The 20,147-nt window shown below is 55.6% G+C and overlaps 7 protein-coding genes and 1 non-coding gene across 8 annotated transcripts; 5 read left to right on the top strand and 3 right to left on the bottom strand.

Moving 5' to 3' along the window:
* Window positions 1–358: 358 nt before the first annotated feature.
* On the top strand, window positions 359–430 carry INS49_008459. Its single transcript has one exon. It is a non-coding gene; the product is annotated as a tRNA-Thr (tRNA).
* Window positions 431–2,602: 2,172 nt separating this feature from the next.
* On the top strand, window positions 2,603–3,868 carry INS49_008458 (uncharacterized protein; the record flags this gene model as incomplete). The annotated part of the gene is made up of 1 exon (XM_043169201.1): window positions 2,603–3,868. The coding sequence occupies one exon, from the start codon at window positions 2,603–2,605 to the stop codon at window positions 3,866–3,868; it is 1,266 nt and encodes a 421-aa protein (XP_043026881.1).
* Window positions 3,869–4,417: 549 nt separating this feature from the next.
* INS49_008457 (uncharacterized protein) lies at window positions 4,418–7,564 on the bottom strand (the record flags this gene model as incomplete). Its single annotated transcript, XM_043169200.1, has 5 exons — window positions 4,418–5,606; window positions 6,098–6,157; window positions 6,221–6,713; window positions 6,776–7,361; window positions 7,445–7,564. 5 exons carry the CDS (start codon window positions 7,562–7,564, stop codon window positions 4,418–4,420), a joined length of 2,448 nt encoding a protein of 815 aa, XP_043026880.1.
* A 2,673-nt stretch (window positions 7,565–10,237) lies between these two features.
* INS49_008456 (uncharacterized protein) lies at window positions 10,238–12,246 on the top strand (the record flags this gene model as incomplete). Its single annotated transcript, XM_043169199.1, has 6 exons — window positions 10,238–10,298; window positions 10,362–10,702; window positions 10,766–11,049; window positions 11,088–11,582; window positions 11,644–11,806; window positions 11,878–12,246. The coding sequence occupies 6 exons, from the start codon at window positions 10,238–10,240 to the stop codon at window positions 12,244–12,246; spliced, it is 1,713 nt and encodes a 570-aa protein (XP_043026879.1).
* Window positions 12,247–12,357: 111 nt separating this feature from the next.
* Window positions 12,358–14,018, bottom strand: INS49_008455 (uncharacterized protein; the record flags this gene model as incomplete). Its single annotated transcript, XM_043169198.1, has 4 exons — window positions 12,358–12,577; window positions 12,639–12,770; window positions 12,835–13,821; window positions 13,888–14,018. The coding sequence occupies 4 exons, from the start codon at window positions 14,016–14,018 to the stop codon at window positions 12,358–12,360; spliced, it is 1,470 nt and encodes a 489-aa protein (XP_043026878.1).
* A 479-nt stretch (window positions 14,019–14,497) lies between these two features.
* INS49_008454 (uncharacterized protein) lies at window positions 14,498–16,174 on the bottom strand (the record flags this gene model as incomplete). The annotated part of the gene is made up of 1 exon (XM_043169197.1): window positions 14,498–16,174. One exon carries the CDS (start codon window positions 16,172–16,174, stop codon window positions 14,498–14,500), a length of 1,677 nt encoding a protein of 558 aa, XP_043026877.1.
* A 1,432-nt stretch (window positions 16,175–17,606) lies between these two features.
* On the top strand, window positions 17,607–18,742 carry INS49_008453 (uncharacterized protein; the record flags this gene model as incomplete). Its single annotated transcript, XM_043169196.1, has 5 exons — window positions 17,607–17,808; window positions 17,876–17,895; window positions 17,948–18,052; window positions 18,172–18,554; window positions 18,643–18,742. The coding sequence occupies 5 exons, from the start codon at window positions 17,607–17,609 to the stop codon at window positions 18,740–18,742; spliced, it is 810 nt and encodes a 269-aa protein (XP_043026876.1).
* Window positions 18,743–18,972: 230 nt separating this feature from the next.
* On the top strand, window positions 18,973–19,452 carry INS49_008452 (uncharacterized protein; the record flags this gene model as incomplete). Its single annotated transcript, XM_043169195.1, has 2 exons — window positions 18,973–19,244; window positions 19,356–19,452. 2 exons carry the CDS (start codon window positions 18,973–18,975, stop codon window positions 19,450–19,452), a joined length of 369 nt encoding a protein of 122 aa, XP_043026875.1.
* Window positions 19,453–20,147: the final 695 nt, after the last annotated feature.

Below are 20,147 nucleotides of genomic sequence, written 5' to 3'. Positions count from 1 at the left end.
CCAGGTATGAGGGCAGCATCAAGACTGATTGTCGTCGTTGAATGGCCTCGACGTGCCCCATGTCCAGTCCAAACTTAGTGTCTCAGTATTATCGTGTGGAACAGACGCAAGCGAAAAAAAGAGTGGCGATGGGTCAACACTTCGGCGTGAGGCGCGCAATCGAAAGTGGACTGATTCGTGTGGTGTTGTACGAACTGTGTTGGTGTTAGGGACCAGGGTCAGGGTCTGGAGCTCTGGCCAACCCACCCACCCCTAGGCGGCCAAGCATCCGGGACGGATGGATGGATCACAACCCTTGCCATCGCCTCTCCACTCATACAAACTCTGTAGTCATTGTTGAGTGCCCAACCTCAACACAGCCCGTCTAGCTCATCGGTAGAGCGCATCACTAGTAATGATGAGGTGACTGGTTCGATTCCAGTGATGGGCATGTTACATATTCTATCAGTGCATCGGCCCTTGTTTTTTTGTTCATTTTGGCAGACTCTGCTGGCCACACTCAGCTCGAAGATCAAATCGTCATGCACAGTGCTCTCGCTATCTTGGATCGGATCTGGTAGGCTGATTCAACGGTTGGGAAACACCCTCGTGGGGCCCAAGATCGGCGTGCACTGAGCAGTATGTATGGCTTTACAACACCACCTATATAATGGCCCTCGTATATGCTGAGTGATAACCTGCAGGATGTCGTGGAATGATCCTTTATGGTCCCTTATACTTTGTATACTGGCCGTTGTAACATCCAACACCCTACACGCCACGTCCAACTGCGATTATTGGCACACGGCAGATAAAAGCAGACCTGGCTGTTGCACGGTACATTCATAGTCCGCCATGCATGCATGTGTCGCATGAACCACGGACGGCTAGTCGTCAATTCGCACTCGGCGGAGTCGGCAGTCGGAAGTCAAAGTCTTTAATGTGGATCACCCACCCGCCTCGAGAATCGACAATCGAGAATCGCACATCACCGATCGCATGGGTGAAATTCCAGGAGTCAGGGCCAGGCGAACAGGACCCTGAATTCGGACACAAACTTCAAGTGCAAGTCCTCCACCCCGGGCCGCGGACCCGCACGACCCTGGGGTCGCAACACCACGGACAACGAGCCATGCCATGCCACAACCGCGGATGGGATTGATTGATCGAGATCACCGCAAGTAACACAACACCACGACGCCCACCCGGCTAGCCACTCTGGCAGTATGCCAGTCTGCCGGTCAACCTGCCCGGTCAGGAACAAGGGCAGATCGACAGCCTGTCCGACATGCCACGCATGATCTAGAATCTGGCAGTGGCCATCTCGCGTTCAATGCCGGACAATAAACAGCAGCCACGAAGTAAACCCGGCAACGCACCCTGCTGCTCGCCAGCTCTCCCCCCCCCCCCGGCTCTCCTCCCTCTCACGACGCTCTGTGTGCGCGTGTATTTGTGTGTGTGTGTGTGTGTGTGTGTGTGACCACGCCGCTGGGCCCAACGGGCGGAGGCTGTCGGGCCCGCGATTTTGAGTTTAGAGACGTGTGGTTTGTGCCCCGGACCACTTCCCAAAGAAATGAGCTGGAGTCAGGACTGGGCTGATGATGGCATAAGCTTGACCAAATCAAATCAAAGCAAATCAAAGCAGGTGCAGGCACAGCAGGGCAGGCCAACGGCACATGGGGCAGCTGGCAAGGGCTGGGTCGTGCAAGGCGTGCAAGGGCCCTTGCGCAGCAGCCGTCGGCATCGACCGATGCCCGCATTTATTTCATCACGTCTCGTTCGATGTTTATCAGCTTGGCCCGCTTCTTGCTCACAACTGCCCTAATGTTCACGACATAGTCGAAAGACGTCTGCCCGTCCTCTGCAGAGTCCTCCCCTTCCTCTGCCGTTTCCCCAGCGGGGTTCATCCGCCGTCAGCAGCTCCTCGACAATGCCATCGCCCTGTTGGCCGCCAATGCCGGCTGCCCTGGGCGCGCCCTGCGAGCCTCTCTTGCTCTCCCACCAGTCCGAGTCCCACCGTCCCATCTCACCCATCAGGCTGATGATCCCTTGCCGCCGTTGCCCCATGGGCCCATCGCGAGCTAGATTGGGACCAGCCCATCTTCTCCACGAAATACCAAACATCAGGTACTGACGTCTGCACGCTGCCTAGCGATCCCACGCTGGCTGATGCCCTGCCCATTCCCCAGCCTGACTGCTTGCAGCCGTAGGGCCGGTCCCCCCTGAGCGGCGAGGATGCGAGTGCATCTCATGTTTTGTCCCACCTGCTCACTCGCTTCTCTTTCTGCGTCTTGTATTTATTCAACCCGTCCCCTTGTCTCCACCGTCAGCCTCCGGGGTGCAGGAACTCCTGTCCCCCTTCTCTCTTGATATCTATCTATCCATCTCCTTGCTCTCGCATATTACTGCCCTGCCCTGCTGCTCAGGTCCTGTTACTTGCCCCCCTCAGCAGGTTTCACCGGAATCAAGAATTCTTTCTCATACAAGGCTGTGGACCGACAGGGAGTTAGTCACCTGCAAGTGTAAGCCCGCGAAATCGGCCGGTGCAGTGGCCCGAGAAACGTCGATTATCACGCCACCTCTGTCACCGAATTTCTCCTACTGCCTCGTGTAACCAGCAACCATGGACGCCTCAACCTTCCCCATCATGCTGAATCTTTCCTCCCAAATTCCGTTACCACTCCCTCCAGATCACAAGTTGCTCTTCAAACACGGTCCGAGTCACGCCCCTGCAGCAATCCCAGGCCTTGCTCACAACCTCACGAATCCCTCGCTTCTCAAAACATTTGCCAGGGAGATGAATGGACCAACGCTTAAGAAGGAACCCTCGCTCCTGGAGAAGCATTTCCTAGAGCAGCAACAGCAGCGCATGAACCTGAAGAGGAAGAACGAGGAGCAAACGGAGAAAGAACAACAGAAAGAGCCACAAACACAAACACAAACACAACAGCAACAACAGCCATCATCACAAGATTCTGCTAGGTCCTCGTCTACGCCATCTGCGAGCGAATCTAGCGCCGACACCAAAGTACCACCTCCCTCCGCGTCACCAGACGCTGCCAACCAACACCTATTTGACCTCGGCGGCGATCACCCAGCCTTCGCTGACCCCAAGTACGTCCAGATGGTCTCCCGGATGGCATCATTTTACCAGCAGAGGTGCCAGGCGATCCTCAACTATCAACAACAAAGATGCCAGACGTGGGCTACCGGTCACAGGCAGAAATGCCAGGAGATGATGCAGTCCGCCATGCTTGTCGTGGCATGGTACATTCGGGACCGGATAGGGCGGAGGAGGCGCAAGAGCAAGCGGGCTTTCCGCCGTGGTCTGCGCGAGAAGAACACCGCCGCTGCCATGAGACGAGTACCGAAGGGTGAGGTTGTCCGCAAGTGGGTTATGAACATTCCCGATGCTGCGCTGTCGCCCAACAATGGCATGAGGGATGATGCAAAACTTGACATGGAGGAGAGAGAATTCGACGTTGAGAAGGAGGTCACTCCCGACAAGGACAGTCAGCTATTCTCTGTCGCGGACCAGATGATCAAGTCCCAGCTGGCCAAGATCGACATCCCTCTATTGGGGGCGTTGAATCTAGACGACAGCGACAGTGAGACTGATGATGACGACGACATGGGGCGCTTCCGCTATGCGCCCGAGGACTACGAGCTAGAGGATGATGGTGAAGACGATGGGGACTACGACGACGACGACGACGACGATATCGACTATGAAGATGAGACCCAGGAGCCTGCTGAGGACGAGATCTCCCAGGAGGCACTCAACGGAACCGGAAAGGGGTCGCTGAAGAGGAAGCGCAGCGACAGTGATAGCGACATGGAACAGGTTGAGGTGACCGTACCAGAGCCAAAGCGCCGTCTCGCAATCTAAAGGAACGGACAGGTATGGGGCAGGACGATAGAGGAACACGCGCACGGCGTGTCTTCAATGGGCTTTACTTGTCAGGAGTTCAGGAGCTTTCATTCGTGTGTAATAATTCGGATACCCGTGTCGGCGCTTCGTTTTGGCGCGGATATACATCATATGGGAAGGGTATCTGAGTCGCCCTATTTTTGACGCTTGGGAAACCGGCATGGAAAGGGCAACGGATATAACCTGACATAGCTTTGGGAGTCTGGTTCGCAATGTACGGGCCTCTGGGTTGAATCATCTAGGCAAAGAGAATAAAACCGAATCATTCCATTAGTTTGACCGTGTAATTTGTGATTTCCTCCATGTATAAGCCACCCTAATCTCACGTCTTCGCTTGACTATGCAGTACTGCAGCTTTGCAAGGAAGACACGTGTTTGCAATCGCCACTATCTGGTCAACCCCTTCTATGTAGAAGTGTATTCGACCTCTACGAGCCCGACAAGACCACAGCCGGCATGTGAGCCTCGAGGCTGCCCTTGATTGCTCTACAAGCTGAGCCTGTATGATCAGTCATGGTCCTCCTCCGTCAACCCAGGGCAGCCCTCCATCTCCTCATCAGGGTAGGCGAGCTTGCACCAGAAGCAGTAACGGTGCCCCTCCCTCAGGTACGCCACGAGCCTCGCCAGCTTCTCGCCCACCTCGAGCTCCTCGAACTCCTCCAGCTCCGGGTCCTCCTCGTCCAGGTCGTCCGCCGGCATGTAGACCGTCTTCTTCTCGGTGCGGCCCCCGCCGGTGCCAAGCGCGATCTTGTCGTCCTCGTCCATGCCCTCGTCCTCGTACGCCGGCAGCCTCGCCGACAGCCCGCCGCTGCTCTGCTCGAGGTCGTACCGCATCCTGCGGTCGCGCTCGGCCTCCTCGCGGCGGCGCACGAGGCCGCGGTAGACGACGGGGACGGACTTGAGCGGGCGCGACGACGACGGCGCCTTCGCCTCACCGCCGCCACCACCACTGGCGGTACCCTCGGCAGCAGCTGCAGCAGGTGATGTTCCCCCGCCGTCCTCGTCCATCTTCTCGGCGACCTTCTGGGCGGCAAAGACCAGCTTCTCCTTGCGCGCCGCGTCCCGCTCCCGCGCCATGCGCACTCTGTAGTCCCCGAGCTCCTCGACGCGCGCGCGCTTGGCCAGCCCCGCCGCCTCGGCCGCCTCGGCGAGCTTCCTCTTCTTGTCCGCGTCGGCGCCGATCCCGCCTCTGTCCTCCTTGGTCTCGATGCGGAGCGGCTCGCTGCGCGCCGACGGGTTGTCGCGGCTGCCCAGCGCGGAGCCCGGCGTGAACCCCATCTTGGCCATCATCGCGAGCCCCTTGCTCTTGGTCTTCTTAGGGTTTGCTGCTGACGGTTCCTCCTCGGCCGCGGCCGTCGCTGCACCAGCCGCGGTCCCCGTGATTAGAGACCTCGACAGGCCCTCCTCTCGCCTCTGCCGCTCCTGCGCTGCGAGCTCGGCCTTGGACGGTATGATGCCGCGCTTCAGGCCCTCCTTCCGCAGGCGCTGGCTGCGCTGCAGGGAGGTCTCTGGTTGCTTGGCGGGCGCGTCATCAAAGGTCATGTTCATGTAGTCGTCCTCTTCATCTTCCTCGTCCCCTCCTGCTCCTGTGCCTCCATCATGATCTCTGTCGATATCTGGTGGTGACGCCGATGTGGTGGGGTCGGCATCATCCACCCTGTTTTGGCGGCCAAGGCTGCCAGCCCTCTCAGGTTTGCTGCCAAAATGTCGCATAGTGTCAATGCTCTGAACTTCCGTCGTAATTACAGCAATTATTCCTGTGTGGGGTTCAAAATATTGGAAGTCCGGTGGATTATAGTGTTTTCCTGAGTGTTTATGTTTGGTTTGCGTTACATGGTGGGACCCTGCCGTTCACTCGGAAAAGAAGCTGCGATTTTCATTTCATCTCATTTAGGTGATTCTCACACCTGAGGTATTTCATCAACAACCTTAAACGCCGGGCCCCGCCCAATTGATACAGAACAAAATCCCATGGATGTGCATAGCCAGTTGGTATTTCTGCATGCCCCCTTTGATTCTGAAAGTCTTTGCTGCATTACTACTCATTCTGAGCCATACGCAAAGTCCTGACGCCGGACATAACCAACCTAACCTTACAGTCCACCATCCGTAGGAGAGGTATGGATGGACATTGTCATTTATTCACAATTAAGGCCCACAGATCCACTGGAGCCCATGACCGCTCACGTTGAGTCATCCTCAGGAAGTTCGTCAACCACCGTCTCAACCATCCTAATCAACTCGTCTCTGGAGTGGCAAAGTCAGTGGGAATCTCAACCAGCATGATCAGATCAGCAAATGGGTACTCACATGTCCGGCCTCTCACTTGGCTCCACACTCAAACACTTCCTCACGACCTCCTTGATGGGGTCACTGATAACAAGGTCCTCTGCCGCACCATTCGCGCCACCGCCCTGGCCCATCCCGGTGTTGGTCCTCCTTACCGGCGCCTTCCTCTTCGTGCCACCAGGCCCCTCATCCGGGAACCGCCAGTCCCCACCCAGTACGCAGATACTCAACGAGCCGCCCGTCTCGTCGCTGCGCATCTCGAACGGCGATTTCCCCACAAGACAGGCGTACAATGTGCACCCCATCGACCAGATGTCTACCTTGGTGTCGATAACGGTCCCCGTCTTGACGTCGAAGAGCTCCGGTGCCCGATATGGCATCGTGCTGTGCTCTGCCGCCGTATCTTGCGTCGCGATGGCGAGGGACCGGGATGTGATGGGGATAGGAGAGACGGCGATAGAGCCCAGATCCATTAGTATTGGTGCCGATCCGGTGTCGTCAATCATGATGTTGCCTATCATATGTCAGCACCTTCAGACAGTTCCAGACTGGTTAGAAAGTGGAGGAAACCCTTACCAGGCTTGATGTCCCTGTGCGAATAGCTCTTGATCTCTCCCTCCGGCACGCCCTCATTTCCGTGCATCAGCGGCCTCTGCTGCTCTGTCTCGTCGTCCTCGTCCGCCCCGCCCGACTCCTGGTTCCTCTTTGACCTGCCCTGCGCCGCCTCGACGTTCTCATCCACGCCGTTGACGCGCATCTCCATCCTCTCGGGCCCCGAGCCGCCCCCGCCGCCGGGCCCCGTGTAGACGTGCATCTCCCTCAGGGCACGGCAGACCCCGAGGAACAGGTGCATGAGCTTCTTCTCCGGGAACTTGGTGTGGTTGACCAGGTTCGCGTTGATGAGGTCCTGCAGGTTGCCCCTCCTGTAGTAGGGCAGCAGGACGTAGACGGTCTTGGAGGTCTCGCCGCCGCCGCGCTCCGAGGCTATCGCGTAGTCGACGCTGTGGATTATGCCGGTCGTGTTGGCGAAGAGCTTGTATGCGTCGACCTCCTTCATGGCCTGGGCGACCGACTCGGCGCCGAAGGGGCATCGGATCTTTTTCAGGGCGAACAGCTCGGAGGTCGATGTGTCTTGGACGAGGTAGACGTAGGAGAAGCCACCCTGTAGGTGCACATGCCCGTCAGCCCGGTGTTCTGAATTGCACAGGCGTAATGAAAGTGAAGGGAAGTGGAAAGGTGGCTTACCTCGCCGAGTAATCTCAGGATCTTGAAGTTGCGACTGTTGATCTTGAGCGACGGAGAGCCGGGAAAGCAGTTCAGGCAGTTCCCGAAGGAGGTGATGAGGTCGAGGAATACTTGCGCCATGGCGACTGCTGGGTCGGCGCAATGCCTGAAGCTAGGACCTTGGACTACCAGAAGAGGGTATCGTCAACGTGTGGGGTGGGCACGGCGCCTTGTCCACGATCACCTCTCTGGCGGCGTCACTGTCCAAGGTGAGACGACGTGGCGCGTGTTTCAACGGTGCTCGCCGGGGATGCTGGAACGCTGAGAGCTTCACGGACAGTGCGGCATCAATTGATCTAAAAGGCGTGGTTCTGACAGGGAGTATCACTCGGTATCATCTGCAACTGAAGAAGTAATAGCAAACAGATGGGTTGTATCTAAAGATGGACTCCAATAGTTGGAACAGACCATGTATCTACACTGTACTGCCCTGCCCCGGGTCATACGTAAGCTGCGCCTGCTTCCAGGGTTCTTTCCAATGTTCATCGGGAGCTTCATGCCGCCCGGGTTGGGCTTTGAGCAGGGGTCCCGGGTACCTAGGTACCTGCCTGATGACACTGGTCGAGGTTATTCCCAGTCTCCTCGAGTTTTGTGATCAATAAACAACTTGGGGGATACGGTTTTCTCCCAGAAGTACAACTTTGCAAATACTTATGCCTCGTCACACCCCCCCCCCGGCCCCCAACCCTTGAACAGCAGCAACTTCAGCCTCGTTAAGCCAGCAGGGCATTCAACACCCACCCCACCGGCAGGGCAAGACCAACACGCCTGGTAAGCCAGCACTCGCTCATCGCTACACCTTCCATAATGTGAATACCTGCTAACGAGCGCGTCTAGGCAGGATGGGTGGCTACTTCAGCAAGACAGCCCGCTCGGCTGGTGATGGCGAGGGGTGGAAACACTACCTAACAGTCCAAGAGCAAGAAAGCGTCCTGCAGGAGGCTCAGTTGATCCAGCAAGGCTAACAGCCTGCATGCCACGGGAAGAGGGAAGGCAGTGCAATTTTCTGGGCCTCTACCTCATGTTACGCTCTCCGATGCAAGCTTGCCGAGCTCTTGGCTGCCCTTGAAAACGGTGCGAATCCAAACGAGGAGGAAAACGTGCTACCGCTCCAGACGCGAAGCGGTCGCCCTCTGGACCTATGTCTGGATTATTCTAAAGCAGACCTCGCTGATGAATCATTACTCAACAACATCCCCGTTATCCAGATGCTGTTGGACTACGGTGCTGTAAGTTCAGGTCTTCTACCCTGACACTTACCTGTCTGTTGTGTTCTGGAAAAATGCATCACTTCAGACTCCGCGGCAGATGTTTAACACACACTAGGACCCGAGGCTTGATCCAATTCCACAATTCAAGCATGCCCTTGGGTGTCCGAAACCACCTGTCGAAACTGCACGGGTACTGGCCGAGATGTCGGAACCCGGTCCAATGAAGGAGTTCTGCCTCGAGGCATACCAAGTCCTGAAAAAGGCTACCGATCGACTCAACAGCAAGTGATGATACCTGAACACACATCTACCTCTTGAAATCAGGTTGTGGGTTTATTATCGCGATTCCGAGCGTGGTGCTGGGATTATGACAGAAGGTCAGTAATACGTATGGCCACGGACAGCAACTTGTTAGCAGATATTTGTCTCTTGAGGTTCCATGACTACACTCTGTTTACTTGAAAGGGATGTCGATCACCAGCCCCTGAGACTCTCGTCTTGGCTGTGCAACACTGATCTCGGCGAATCTTCCTCTGATGTGAACTCAGGGAGATAACGGTTGTCACAATCATAGAACAAGGCATCACGTCGACGTCTCGGTTGCAATTTCCTGGAAACGAGGCAAGCGCTTTGAAGCATCCTTCTCAAAGACACACGGATCGAAAAAGAAAAGAAAAAATATGGGAAGTTTCTGGTGCACGACTTTGATGTTGCAGGACAAACGGTGCAAATGGCCCTAGGACGGTCCTAGGAAAGCTTGAGTTGAAGTTGGTACTTCCTCAAATGGCCCCGGATATTCCAGAGTGCGCATGCAGTCAACAGTCTCGACTGTGAACAGGTTGGTCGGATAGCAGTTTGTATCCAACAAGGCCCAGGACTGCTTGGGGCAGCGGATAGGTACTTCTCAAAACACTTCACCACTGCCAGACGACACCATCAACACCTAACAGGAGCTTGATACTTGAGTTTTCGGTCGGGACTCCAACAAGGAACCCAGCTCGCAAGAATCCCAACCGTCTGCGTCTAAATTGACATCCAATGGACAAAAAACCCTTCAGAGGGGTATCTCTCCTTCCCTCTTGATAAACTCTACTTTGTGGGGTGAATCCTTCTATGATATCATGCTCGTTCCTATGTTTCGGTCAATTTACCTGGCAAATCTTTCGGACTCTGTGAGCTGTACAGGTTGGCTACGCACTTGCTTTGTGGTGTCATCTCACGAATCACCGACAAGGCGGCAGCATTTAGAGCCTACGGGCTTGGACCAAGACTGCGGCCAAGACACGATGAAGTGAGCATGCCAACAGACGAAGAAGGACACTGTCAGCAGACCTATCGATCAACCCCTCTTTGAGGCCCTGTACCAACGACACCACCATTACAGACCAATAACTCTTACAAGCCGAGTGAACATGATCGAGACTCCGTCTGCTCTATGCTTCCGCTAGATGCCTTGATTTCTTGAGGGCGTTCAGGCTGCGTGATCTGAACTCGCACTTGTCTTCTTCGTCGCGCCTCCAAGACTCGCGCATCCTGCGGCATCATGGCGTTGTATACCAAGCTTCCAGACACGATTGATGAGGCCGATGTGATCATCGCCGGAGGTCAGTATTCTGCATACCCACAGGAAACTTCTCAACTTTCTCACAATATTGGGATTGACTTAGGTGGAACGGCCGGCTGTGTTGTCGCATCAAGGCTCGCTGATGCAGATCCCGGGCTGTCCATCTTGGCGATCGAGGGCGGTCCAAATAGTGACTTACCCACTGTCGAGATTCCGGCCAGCTTTTTAGCCCATCTTTCCCCAGAAAGCAAGACCAACCGGTTCTACCTGACGAAGAAGTCGCCTGAGGTTGCTGACAGATCCCTTATTATCCCCACGGGGGGCTTTCTGGGAGGCGGCTCATCGACCAACTTCATGATGTACAGTCGAGCTCAGCGTTCCGATTGGGGTTCGTGGAATACCCCAGGATGGTCCGCCGATGAGATGTTGCCATTTCTAAAGAAGGTCAGTCGTGCGCCCAAATTCAGAGCGGCCTGCAAAGTTCCTCACGCTGACGACCGGTCGCAGCTGGAGACGTATCACGGCGATGATGCGAAAGGTATCCACGGACACGAGGGGCCAATTCATATATCCCGTGGTACATATAACTCCCCCAGAATCCAGGACGAGTTCATAGCGGCAGCAAAGAACGTGGGCTGGCTCGAAGTCCCGGACTTATCTGACCTCGACTCGATCAATGCCATATGCCGGGCCAAACGCTTTATCTCGCCCAGTGGAAAGCGTCAGGACGTAGTGTCAACCTACCTCCACCCGCGTCTTCGCGACGGAAAGCACCCGAATCTGCAGTCCTTGTGGAATCTCAAGTGTCCCGGATTCTGATCGATGATAGCAAGAAAGCCTATGGGTCCGACTTCAGGCCCAACCCAGTCTTTCACACTGATGGAATGGAGCAGCCCCCTCGCAGAGTTGGGGCGAGGAAGCTTGTCATCGCATCCGGTGGCGCCTGCGGGACGCTGCCACTTTTGGAGCGGTCTGGAGTCGGTGACAGTGAGATCCTCACCCGAGCTGGTGTCCCGGTCTTAGTTGACTTGCCCGGAGCCGGCAACGGCTACGAGGACCATCATCTTCTTGTTTATCCATATTTTAGCAATTTAGTACCCGCAGACACGCTCGACAAATTCATCTACGGATCTCAGGAAACCCAAAAGGAGCTGATTGAGACCAAGCACAAGATGCTAGGGTGGAATGCCCAGGAAGTTCAGGGCAAAGTTCGGCCGACCGAAACTGAGGTTATCGCCCTTGGACCTGAGTTCCAGGCCGCCTGGGATCGAGAGTTCAAGCCGAACCCAGATAAGCCGTTAGCAATTATCACTGCAATTGCTGGGTAAGAACTCTAGGTACTAGAACCGAGGCTCTCCTCACCACCGTGCTCAAGTGATACATAGTTTTCCCGGGGACCCGCGCCTTACCACTGGCGACCCCTGCCTCTCTACGACGGTATTCACCGTACACCCGTTCTCTCGCGGGCACATTCACATCACGTGCCCAGGGGTAGACGACCCGGTCGACTTCGAGACGGGGTTCTTCGCCGACCCCGGGCAGCTCGACGTGAGGAAGCATATGTGGATGTACAAGAAGCAGCGCGAGATCATCGCCGCATGCCGTGCTACCGCGGCGAGATGGCCGCGTGCCACCCGCCCTTCGCGGCCGACTCCGGCGCCGCCTTGGTCCGGCTCACCGACGGACCGCTGCACGCCGGCGTGCCCGACATCGAGTACTCGGCCGAGGACGACGCCGTGCTCGAGCGGTGGCTGCGCGAGAACGTGGGCACGACGTGGCACTCGGTCGGGACGTGCAAGATGCTGCCGCGCGACGAGATGGGTGTCGTCGACCCTAGCCTCGGCGCGTGCGGGGTGCGGAACCTCAAGATTGCGGATCTGAGCATCCCCCCGCGCAACGTGGCTGCGAATACTAACAGCACGGCGCTGGCTATCGGCGAAAAGGCGGCTGATATTTTCATCAGGGAGCTGGGCTTGGGGTCTGTGTAGCCTGAGAGTTGCCCAAGGGGGGCCGTGTTCTGGAGCTTGAGTCTAAGAGCCCGAAAAATGTACACGGTGTCAAAACTTTTGGCAGATTGTCATTTGTTCTGTATTCCTGTGCTACGCTGCTGCTTGTTGGAGGAGCTTGCTTTTCATCCTCAGCCGCGGGCCATAAATCCTGAATGCAAAAGGGATCGGGATCATGACTACCGCCAGGCAACCGAGCAGAGTACAGGCCCACTGTACACCCAGGTTCTTGAACATCTGCCTGGAAAAGAGCGGGAACCCTGCTGCAATCGCCGAGCGGAGCATAATGTTGGCAGCAACTGCTGATGCGGCCCTGTGACAAGTCAGCCGGGTTTTCTTCAAACAGACAAGGGAGTAGATGGTTGGCAACTCACAGGGGCAGATACGCGTCGACCAGATAGTTGAAGCAAGGTAGGAAGACACATAGAATGCCAAACCCAGTGAACAAGCCTGCGAGGGTGGGCGCAGCCCAATGAATGTCAGGGTCGAATCCAGTCCAACCGAACCTAATGGAATGGAAAATGTCAGTATCAGACTAGTAAACTCTCATTAAAGTAAGGATCTACCGACCAGAAAATACCCGCCGCAAATATGGGCGCCCCTATCAGACTAGGTGTCAAGCGCCACTCAGGAACTGGCACGTTCCCGTTCCCCGCCAGCTTCTTGACGTAGTTCGAGTGTTTCGAAAGAATGAAGGCGAGGGCTAGCACTTGTCCTATAAGGAGGCCAAGGAACGGAAGACCGCTCACTCCTGGGGCAATGCCATGGACATCCTCGAAGACGATGGGGTAGGCAGTGAGAAGAGAGTAGACGAGCCCGTAGATGAACGACATGTACATCGACACAAAAAGAATGACGGGCTCCGTCACCAGCATGACCAACGGCCGAGTAAAATACTTCTCGACCAACGCCCTCGCGTCCGCGTCAACCCTCTCGTGCTGGGCCTGGATCCCCCAGTTCCCAGTCTGCCGGCGGAGCGCAGCGGCCTTCTCGACAAGAATGCACGGCGCGTACGTCTCCCGCAGGAATAAGAGCGAGATGCCCCCATTGGCAAAACTCAATATCGCGGGGATGTAGAGGGTCCACCGCCAGCCCAGGTGGCTGGACGTGACGAAGCCGCCGACGAAGGGCGCCGTGAAGGGCCCGCCAAAGACGCACAGGGCGTACAGCGAGATGGCGACGCCGCGGTAGGTGTTGTCGAAGACGTCGGCCAGCACCCCCGGGACGACGGTGAGCTGGCCCGCGCCGCAGGCGCCCGCGAAGAAGCGGCACACGGCCAGCGTCTGGATGTCGCGCGCCACGGCCGACCCGACGGTGAAGACGCCGCCGGCGAGCATCGAGATGGTCAGCGGCCACCTGCGGCCCCAGAGCTCCGACGAGGGCGCCCAGACCACCGGCCCGGCCGCGAAGCCCAGCACGTACAGGGTCGTCCCCAGGGTCGCGACCTCCCTCGAGACGCCGAGGTCGTTGCTGGCCGTCTGGGTGGCGGGCGCGAAGACGGCGCTGGCGAAGGACACGATGTACGTCCCGAGGCAGACCAGGATAGAGGCGAAGAGTCTGTGGAAGAAGAAGAGTTGTGAGCTTTATTTCTCCTTGTTGAATCGCAGTCAGGGCGTGTCATACTTGGCGGCGCGGCTCCAGTTGTAGGGATGCAGCGGATCATTTGTTTCTTCGAACTCGGCTGTATATATGTCTTGGTCGGGAAGCGTTGGTGGGATTGGCTTTCCCATCCCCATGGACAATTTCTCCATCATCTTTGCTCAGCCAGTTCCTTTGACACCTCTTCTTAACGTGGTCCTAAGTTTGCAGTATGCATAACCGACTCGATTCTTATATGGAATGTGACAGCCTCGTGTGAGTTTGCATGTAGACCTTAACTCCTGGTGCGAGTTGATTACGACAGGCATATGTTCATAAGTAAAACCCAGGATACAAGGTACAAGGAGTAGTAAGAGCATATCGAGATCTTTTCCAAGGGCTGATGGAGTCCTTGAATCTTGATCTTTATTTGTCGTTGGACTGCTCTCGGGTGTTGCGGCTCCTTCATGGTTCCAAACATTAGCTTCGGTATTAACGAGGGCGCGAGTGAGAAGCCGCAATATCCGCACCGCTCATGCCATCGCTGAATCCTACTTTTGTACGATGGCCTGAGAGCATAAAGGTGATCTGGCTCAAAGTGTTTCTTGTTTTTTTTTTTTGATCCTAGTTTTTCTGTCTTTTCGCAACCAGTGAATCACCCAGATCCGCCCATAAAGGAAGAGCCAGCAATTGTTGGATCCGCATGCAGGAACTGTTCAAGGTCAATCCGCTGAAGTCCGGGGAGGTCAGCAACCAGCGCGCCAAGCCATGAATAGTCTTCGGCGCTGGGACTTATTTGCTGTGGTGGCGGTGCCGTCTGCCGCTCTTGGTGGTGGATGTTGAGAGCTTCACCGAGGATTGCTATGTCGTCTTTCCTGCGTTGCTGGTGCAGGAGAACCAAAAGACACGCAGCACTATGCGCCTCTCTCATTGCTTCCGTGTCGTAGGTTGAGGCGACGAGGCTCAGGGTCTGCATCGCCTCTGGGAGCATCGCAAGAGATGACCGCGTGTCCATTACGAGGAGGACGCAGAGTACGTGGAAAGGCACGTTCGCGACCTGGTGCCACGGGCAGCATTCCGTCACCATCTTCCGAGCGCAACAAAGTCCTTTCTTTAACAAGGCCAGTACCTGCTCTGCTAGGCTTGGTGAAATGTCGAGATTCTGTGTATGGATGCGCCGGAGAATACAGAGCACCAGATTGCACTGCGCGAGAACCGATGGCGGTCTGGTATGGACGCCTCCCACAACATCAGAAAGTGTCGACGTGAGGTCTGTCTCATCCTTGAGCCTCCCCGGGTCCAGGCTGACAGACACCGGCAGGAGGCCCAGAACCTCAGCGGTGTAGTCCCCTGGCTTTGGCTCCGGCAACCGGGGCAGTTCGTCGGTTCGAAAAGAAACGCGGCAGAGTCCCAGATCGAACGAGGTCCACGCGTTCAGATGGTGGGCAACCCCGACCAGCCTTCTTTTGATATCTGGGTCGCATTGTGCGGTGGGCAGTAGGACCGACGTCGACTCTGGGTGAAGGCCCGAGGCCTCGACAAGGTGCATCAACGTGGAGCTGGCCAGCCAGGTGGAATGAGGCGAGTCCGTCATCCGGAGATAGCTTGCACGGAGGGTCCAACCGGTCAGGAGATCAGTGGGCGGAGGACCGCGTAGATGGTAGTTGTCTAGACAGGCACGAGCCGAGCGGACCAGATGTAGCTCGGTGATTGTGGCGTTGCGTTGAGAGAATAGACACCCAATGGCAGCAACGCCGCCCAAGACACTATCATATACGCTCGATGTCTGAGGCGATTCCCATCTTGTGGTCAGATTAGCAAAGAAGTGCTCTTGGTCGATGAACCCGTAGCATGGATCCACCTTGTCGAAGTAGACCTGGGCCAGGAATTTCATATGTTCCAGTGAGGTGATCTCAACAACAGACAGCGGAGAAGCAGTGGTACTCATCTGAGAAGAGACCTGTCTTGCTCCAATATTCCACCCAAAGAGGTTAAGCTTAGGCGCTTTGGTGGGATCGATCTTGAGGCCGAGATTCCGGACGAAGGCCGCTCCGGAATTGGCCTCGAGGCGCCGGACCAGGCCAATGTGGTTGGACTCGGCGGCACCGGGCTCCGAGGCATTCTGATGTAGGGACTGTGATCCGACTGAGGGTGGTCCTGGAGTGACCTGCCCGACAGCTTGAGAGGTCCTCCGCCGGTGTCCAGGCTCGTAGTAACAGGAGTAGCCCCAATCCGTGCATGTGAGGCACGGCTCGTCCCCGTCGCATCGTCTCTTGCGCTCTCGGCAAGGCCCACAGGCCTGACGCGCACGCTTCCGCTTCAGGGAGCTCATGGAGCCAAGCAACGTGGGTAAGAATTCAGGACTGATGTCTCGTCAAGACGCCGCTCGGCAGGGAGTGGGTGAAGTGGGATGTGCGGAATTGGCGCCTCGACGCTTTTACGCCTCTGGCGGGTGCTGCGGCTCGGTCGGCCATTGCGGAGAGGACGGCACATGGCAGGGAGCATGACGTCGACGCCTGGGTATGACTCGTCTACAGTAGTTGAGTCCCTGAGACCATCTCATTTTCCCTCCAGCCCAAGTGCGGCTTCTTTTCCGTTTCATGTTCGTTCGTCGGTCGGCTCTCCATTTTTCGAATCCGGGCGTGTTCGTGTTCGATGGGCTGTGCCTGTACCCAGGTACCCATGTGTCCTAGTCCCACTGCTTGGACGAGAGTTTGACCGAGAAGCTGCAAGAGTCCGTCCCCCTGGCACATCCTCGGGCCAACTGGCAAGTTAGAGACCCCGAAACCTTGGGTGCAAAAGGGACACCAGTAGCGACACTTTTCATCTCGCAATAACTGTTCATCTGGTCGTGAACCATCTGATTGCCCACGAGCAGTGAGTGTATCTACCTTCCGGTCCTCTGCCGCTTTAGTGATGGCCCGATGTCGTTTTTCGCCCTCTTCCGCTTTGCTGGCCTGCCGTCATGCTGTGACTGAACGAGCCATGCACGCACAGCAACCTCTCCGCCGTGAGGAAAACTTGATGAGGGCAGTCCACTCTAAACCAGGTTGTGCCGATCCCTTGTCATTACCTAGGCATACCTCACAAGCGACATCCTGAACACGTCTAAGCTGCGCATGCAGGGGGCCCGGTGAAGATGACAGTCAACCATGTATTGGAGGATCGGACGCCTATCACTCCATCTCTGGCAACTGATGGTTGCCCCGCGTTCGTCTCTTCTGGATTGTTCTTCAGCCGGAAGCATGCCAGTGTGTCTTGGCGGGCCCATGAGCCGCGTTGCATCCATACACGACAGCAATCCCTCTTTTACAGCCTTGGTGGATGAGCAACAGAAGCTCTCGGCAATTCTGACATCTAACTGTGCTTATCCACGGAACTTAATCACGGCCTGCCTAGACTACAACACCGACCTGGTCTGGAACAACCCCATCTTCATACAATGGGACTTCTGCGTGACAGTCGAAAGCACCCAGGTTTGCAGCCTTCAACCAGGACATTTTAATTTACCACCTCCCTCACAAACTGCAACTCTGCAATAAACGTAAACTCGGTTCGCGGGCAGCGAACGCCACCGTCGTACAAGCCCCTGCTCAAAAGAATGGTAGAAAGTCAGGCCCTGTCCAAGATCAGCATGTATGCTCTCGAGACAAATAAAATACGCTGCTGAACTACCGGCTGCACCTCGCAAACTCTTCGGATGCCCTTCTCCCAACAATCCCTTGGCCGAAACGATGTCACTTAGCTAAACAACATCTTGAAAGATGGCGACAACAACTAGCGACGCCAAGCCGACGCCTGTGCTGATACCCCCTCCGGGCACAACGTCTAACTTTGACCACCCAGCAACGTCGAAGGGACCAATGACTATCGCCATTAGCGTCGTTATACCGCTAACCACTATATGTTTCCTCCTACGCACATATGTCAGGATCTGGATTAGGCGACAATGGATCTGTGAAGATTGTGAGCGGGTTCCAGCCGATGAGCATTTGCCAGAGTAAAAGACAGACCCAGCTAACGACCAGAATAGGGCTCGTTCTGACTGCTTGGGTAAGTCTCGACCAAGTCGTGATAATAGGATGTCTCCGGGCTAACGGCGCAGGTTGGGACAATCACTTATTGTGGCACTGGAGCAGCCACGATGGCGCACCACGGCGGAGAGCACAAGTGGGACTTGACCCATGCCCAGGTCAAAGAGGCATATTACGTACGTACTCACGCCCCTTCCATTCCCTGCGCACGCCTGGGTCCCGTGCCGGAGAGGCACAGGAGAACAAAAGCTTCGAGGGCAAACAGAGACTGACATGAGACTTGAACGACGGGAAGTGGTTATATGTAGCCAGGATCCACTACGGCGTTGCCATCTGCATGGCCAAGCTCGCGATCCTTTGCCTATACCGGCGCATATTCTCGGGGCACCCACGAAGCCCCTTCAACGTCGCCGTCGTTATGCTCAGCGTCGTCCTCGTGCTCTACTACGTCGCCACAGTCATTACCAAGATATGGGAGTGTATCCCACGGGCCCGGGCTTGGGACCAACTCATCCCTGGCCACTGTGTTAATGTGCTGATGCTGGTTAACGTTGACGGCATCTTTAACGCACTAACCGATTTCATTATGGTTATAATGCCACTCCAGGTGGTCTGGAACCTCAACATGAAGGTTGTGAAAAAGGTTTATGTTGTGTTGGCTTTCACGTTTGGCATGTGGTGAGTATCTCTCTGTGGCTTAGATCTTGGCTTTTGCGAGCAAAGACTTCCTACATGACTTCAGGACTTCCAACTGACTATGTATCAGCGCCCCTGCGTTCAGCCTGGTGGGTTGTGTTGTGCGACTGCGAGGCCACGAGAACCCAGACAAGACCTGGGTCCAGCCTCAGGTAATAATGTGGGCGTAAGTCGATCGGCCTTCATCTCTGTCCCCAATTTCTTCCACTTGCAATAAGACGCTGCCGTCTTCTGATGTAGGCGAGAAGAAGCACACATATATTTACAATATCAATTGTTGTACGATCTCTAACACACGGCACTCGCTTCATCAGGCTGGCCGAGATAACGACAGGAGTTCTCCGCGTGAGCTTCCCGGAGCTTGGGTTGCTCCTCAGGGGGCGGTATGCGCAGGCCAAGCATGGAGGCGAGCACGGGCATCCGGGAGGGTCGGTACCGCGAACAGAACGCCGCATTCCACGGCGTGCGCCATAGCCTGTGGACCTCGGGCAAGAGGGGCAGCGGCGGCGGTGGGGAATATGAACACGTCGAGCTGGATGAGGTCGGGCTTATCAATCGCCCTGCAAATGTTGTGAGCGTCGAGAGCAGCCAGCCGGGGCACCAGACGCCTGGAAGCTCGCATGGGGACGTCGAGGTTACGAGAGGGGTCAGGGTGGATTCAGCTAGTATTGTGTAGTGCTGGTAACGTGGTCCAGGGTTGTCTCCAGGTTGCAGATAATGTGGGAGGAAAATGTCTTGGCATTGGCATCTGGAGACGGGCCTCTGGTGTTGACACCTGGGCAGAGGTGGAATTGCTATCAGTCTCAAGCGAAGTGACACCCCTCCCTTTCCCAACGGGCCCGTCCGCCGGTCGTCTGTGGCGAAGGTTATAGAAGAGTAAAGCTGTAAATAAGGCGCTTTGTAGTTGTAAGTTAAAGTGTCTGAATGTTGTCGCATGAAGGTCCCCAGGTGTTGACCAAAGTTCGAGAAGTAACCATTCTTCATGTTCAAAGAGCTTGATAATGAGGGACTTCCAAAGGAAACAATTTGATTCACTTGGTGAGGACACAATTGCTCTCATGTAAGCCACAGCACTCTCAGCTGCCTCCTTGACAGCCTCACCCTGTGCTTCCTTTCCAAACGTGAGGAGGCGCTTTTCCCAGAATGTCTAACATGTACATGAACCATCAAAAGCTACAGGTGAGACTGGGGCGTCCCGCGGATTCCACGAAGTAATCTCGTGCCCACGTAGGATGTCGTGTAAGTTAAATCCTAGATCTACCAGCAGGAAAAGTACATTACAGCATCCCTGTATTGCATCGCATGGAGCAGAGTATCGAAGAACTCCAAATTCAAGCAAAGTACATGGCTATTCAAGGTCACAATTGCTGAACCCACTTGAATATTTCAAAGCATCTCTCCGTCGGTACTGACGTATGTATTAATCTTCAATTTAGTACGTTCTGACCTGAATGTTGACAACATGCCGGACTTCATTTACTTCAGGTGGCGGATTAAAGTTGTCTAGGTCAGTGTAGTCATGTGAATTAATTCTGTGTTTCGACAGCGTGAAGATGAATCCTTGGCATCTCGACT

The sequence above is a fragment of the Diaporthe citri genome (genome assembly GCF_014595645.1).
Source record: "Diaporthe citri strain NFHF-8-4 chromosome Unknown scaffold_3, whole genome shotgun sequence".
Taxonomy (NCBI): Eukaryota; Fungi; Ascomycota; class Sordariomycetes; order Diaporthales; family Diaporthaceae; genus Diaporthe; species Diaporthe citri.
Note: the sequence above shows the minus strand (reverse complement) of the source record. Positions and strands in the feature narration are given on the sequence as shown.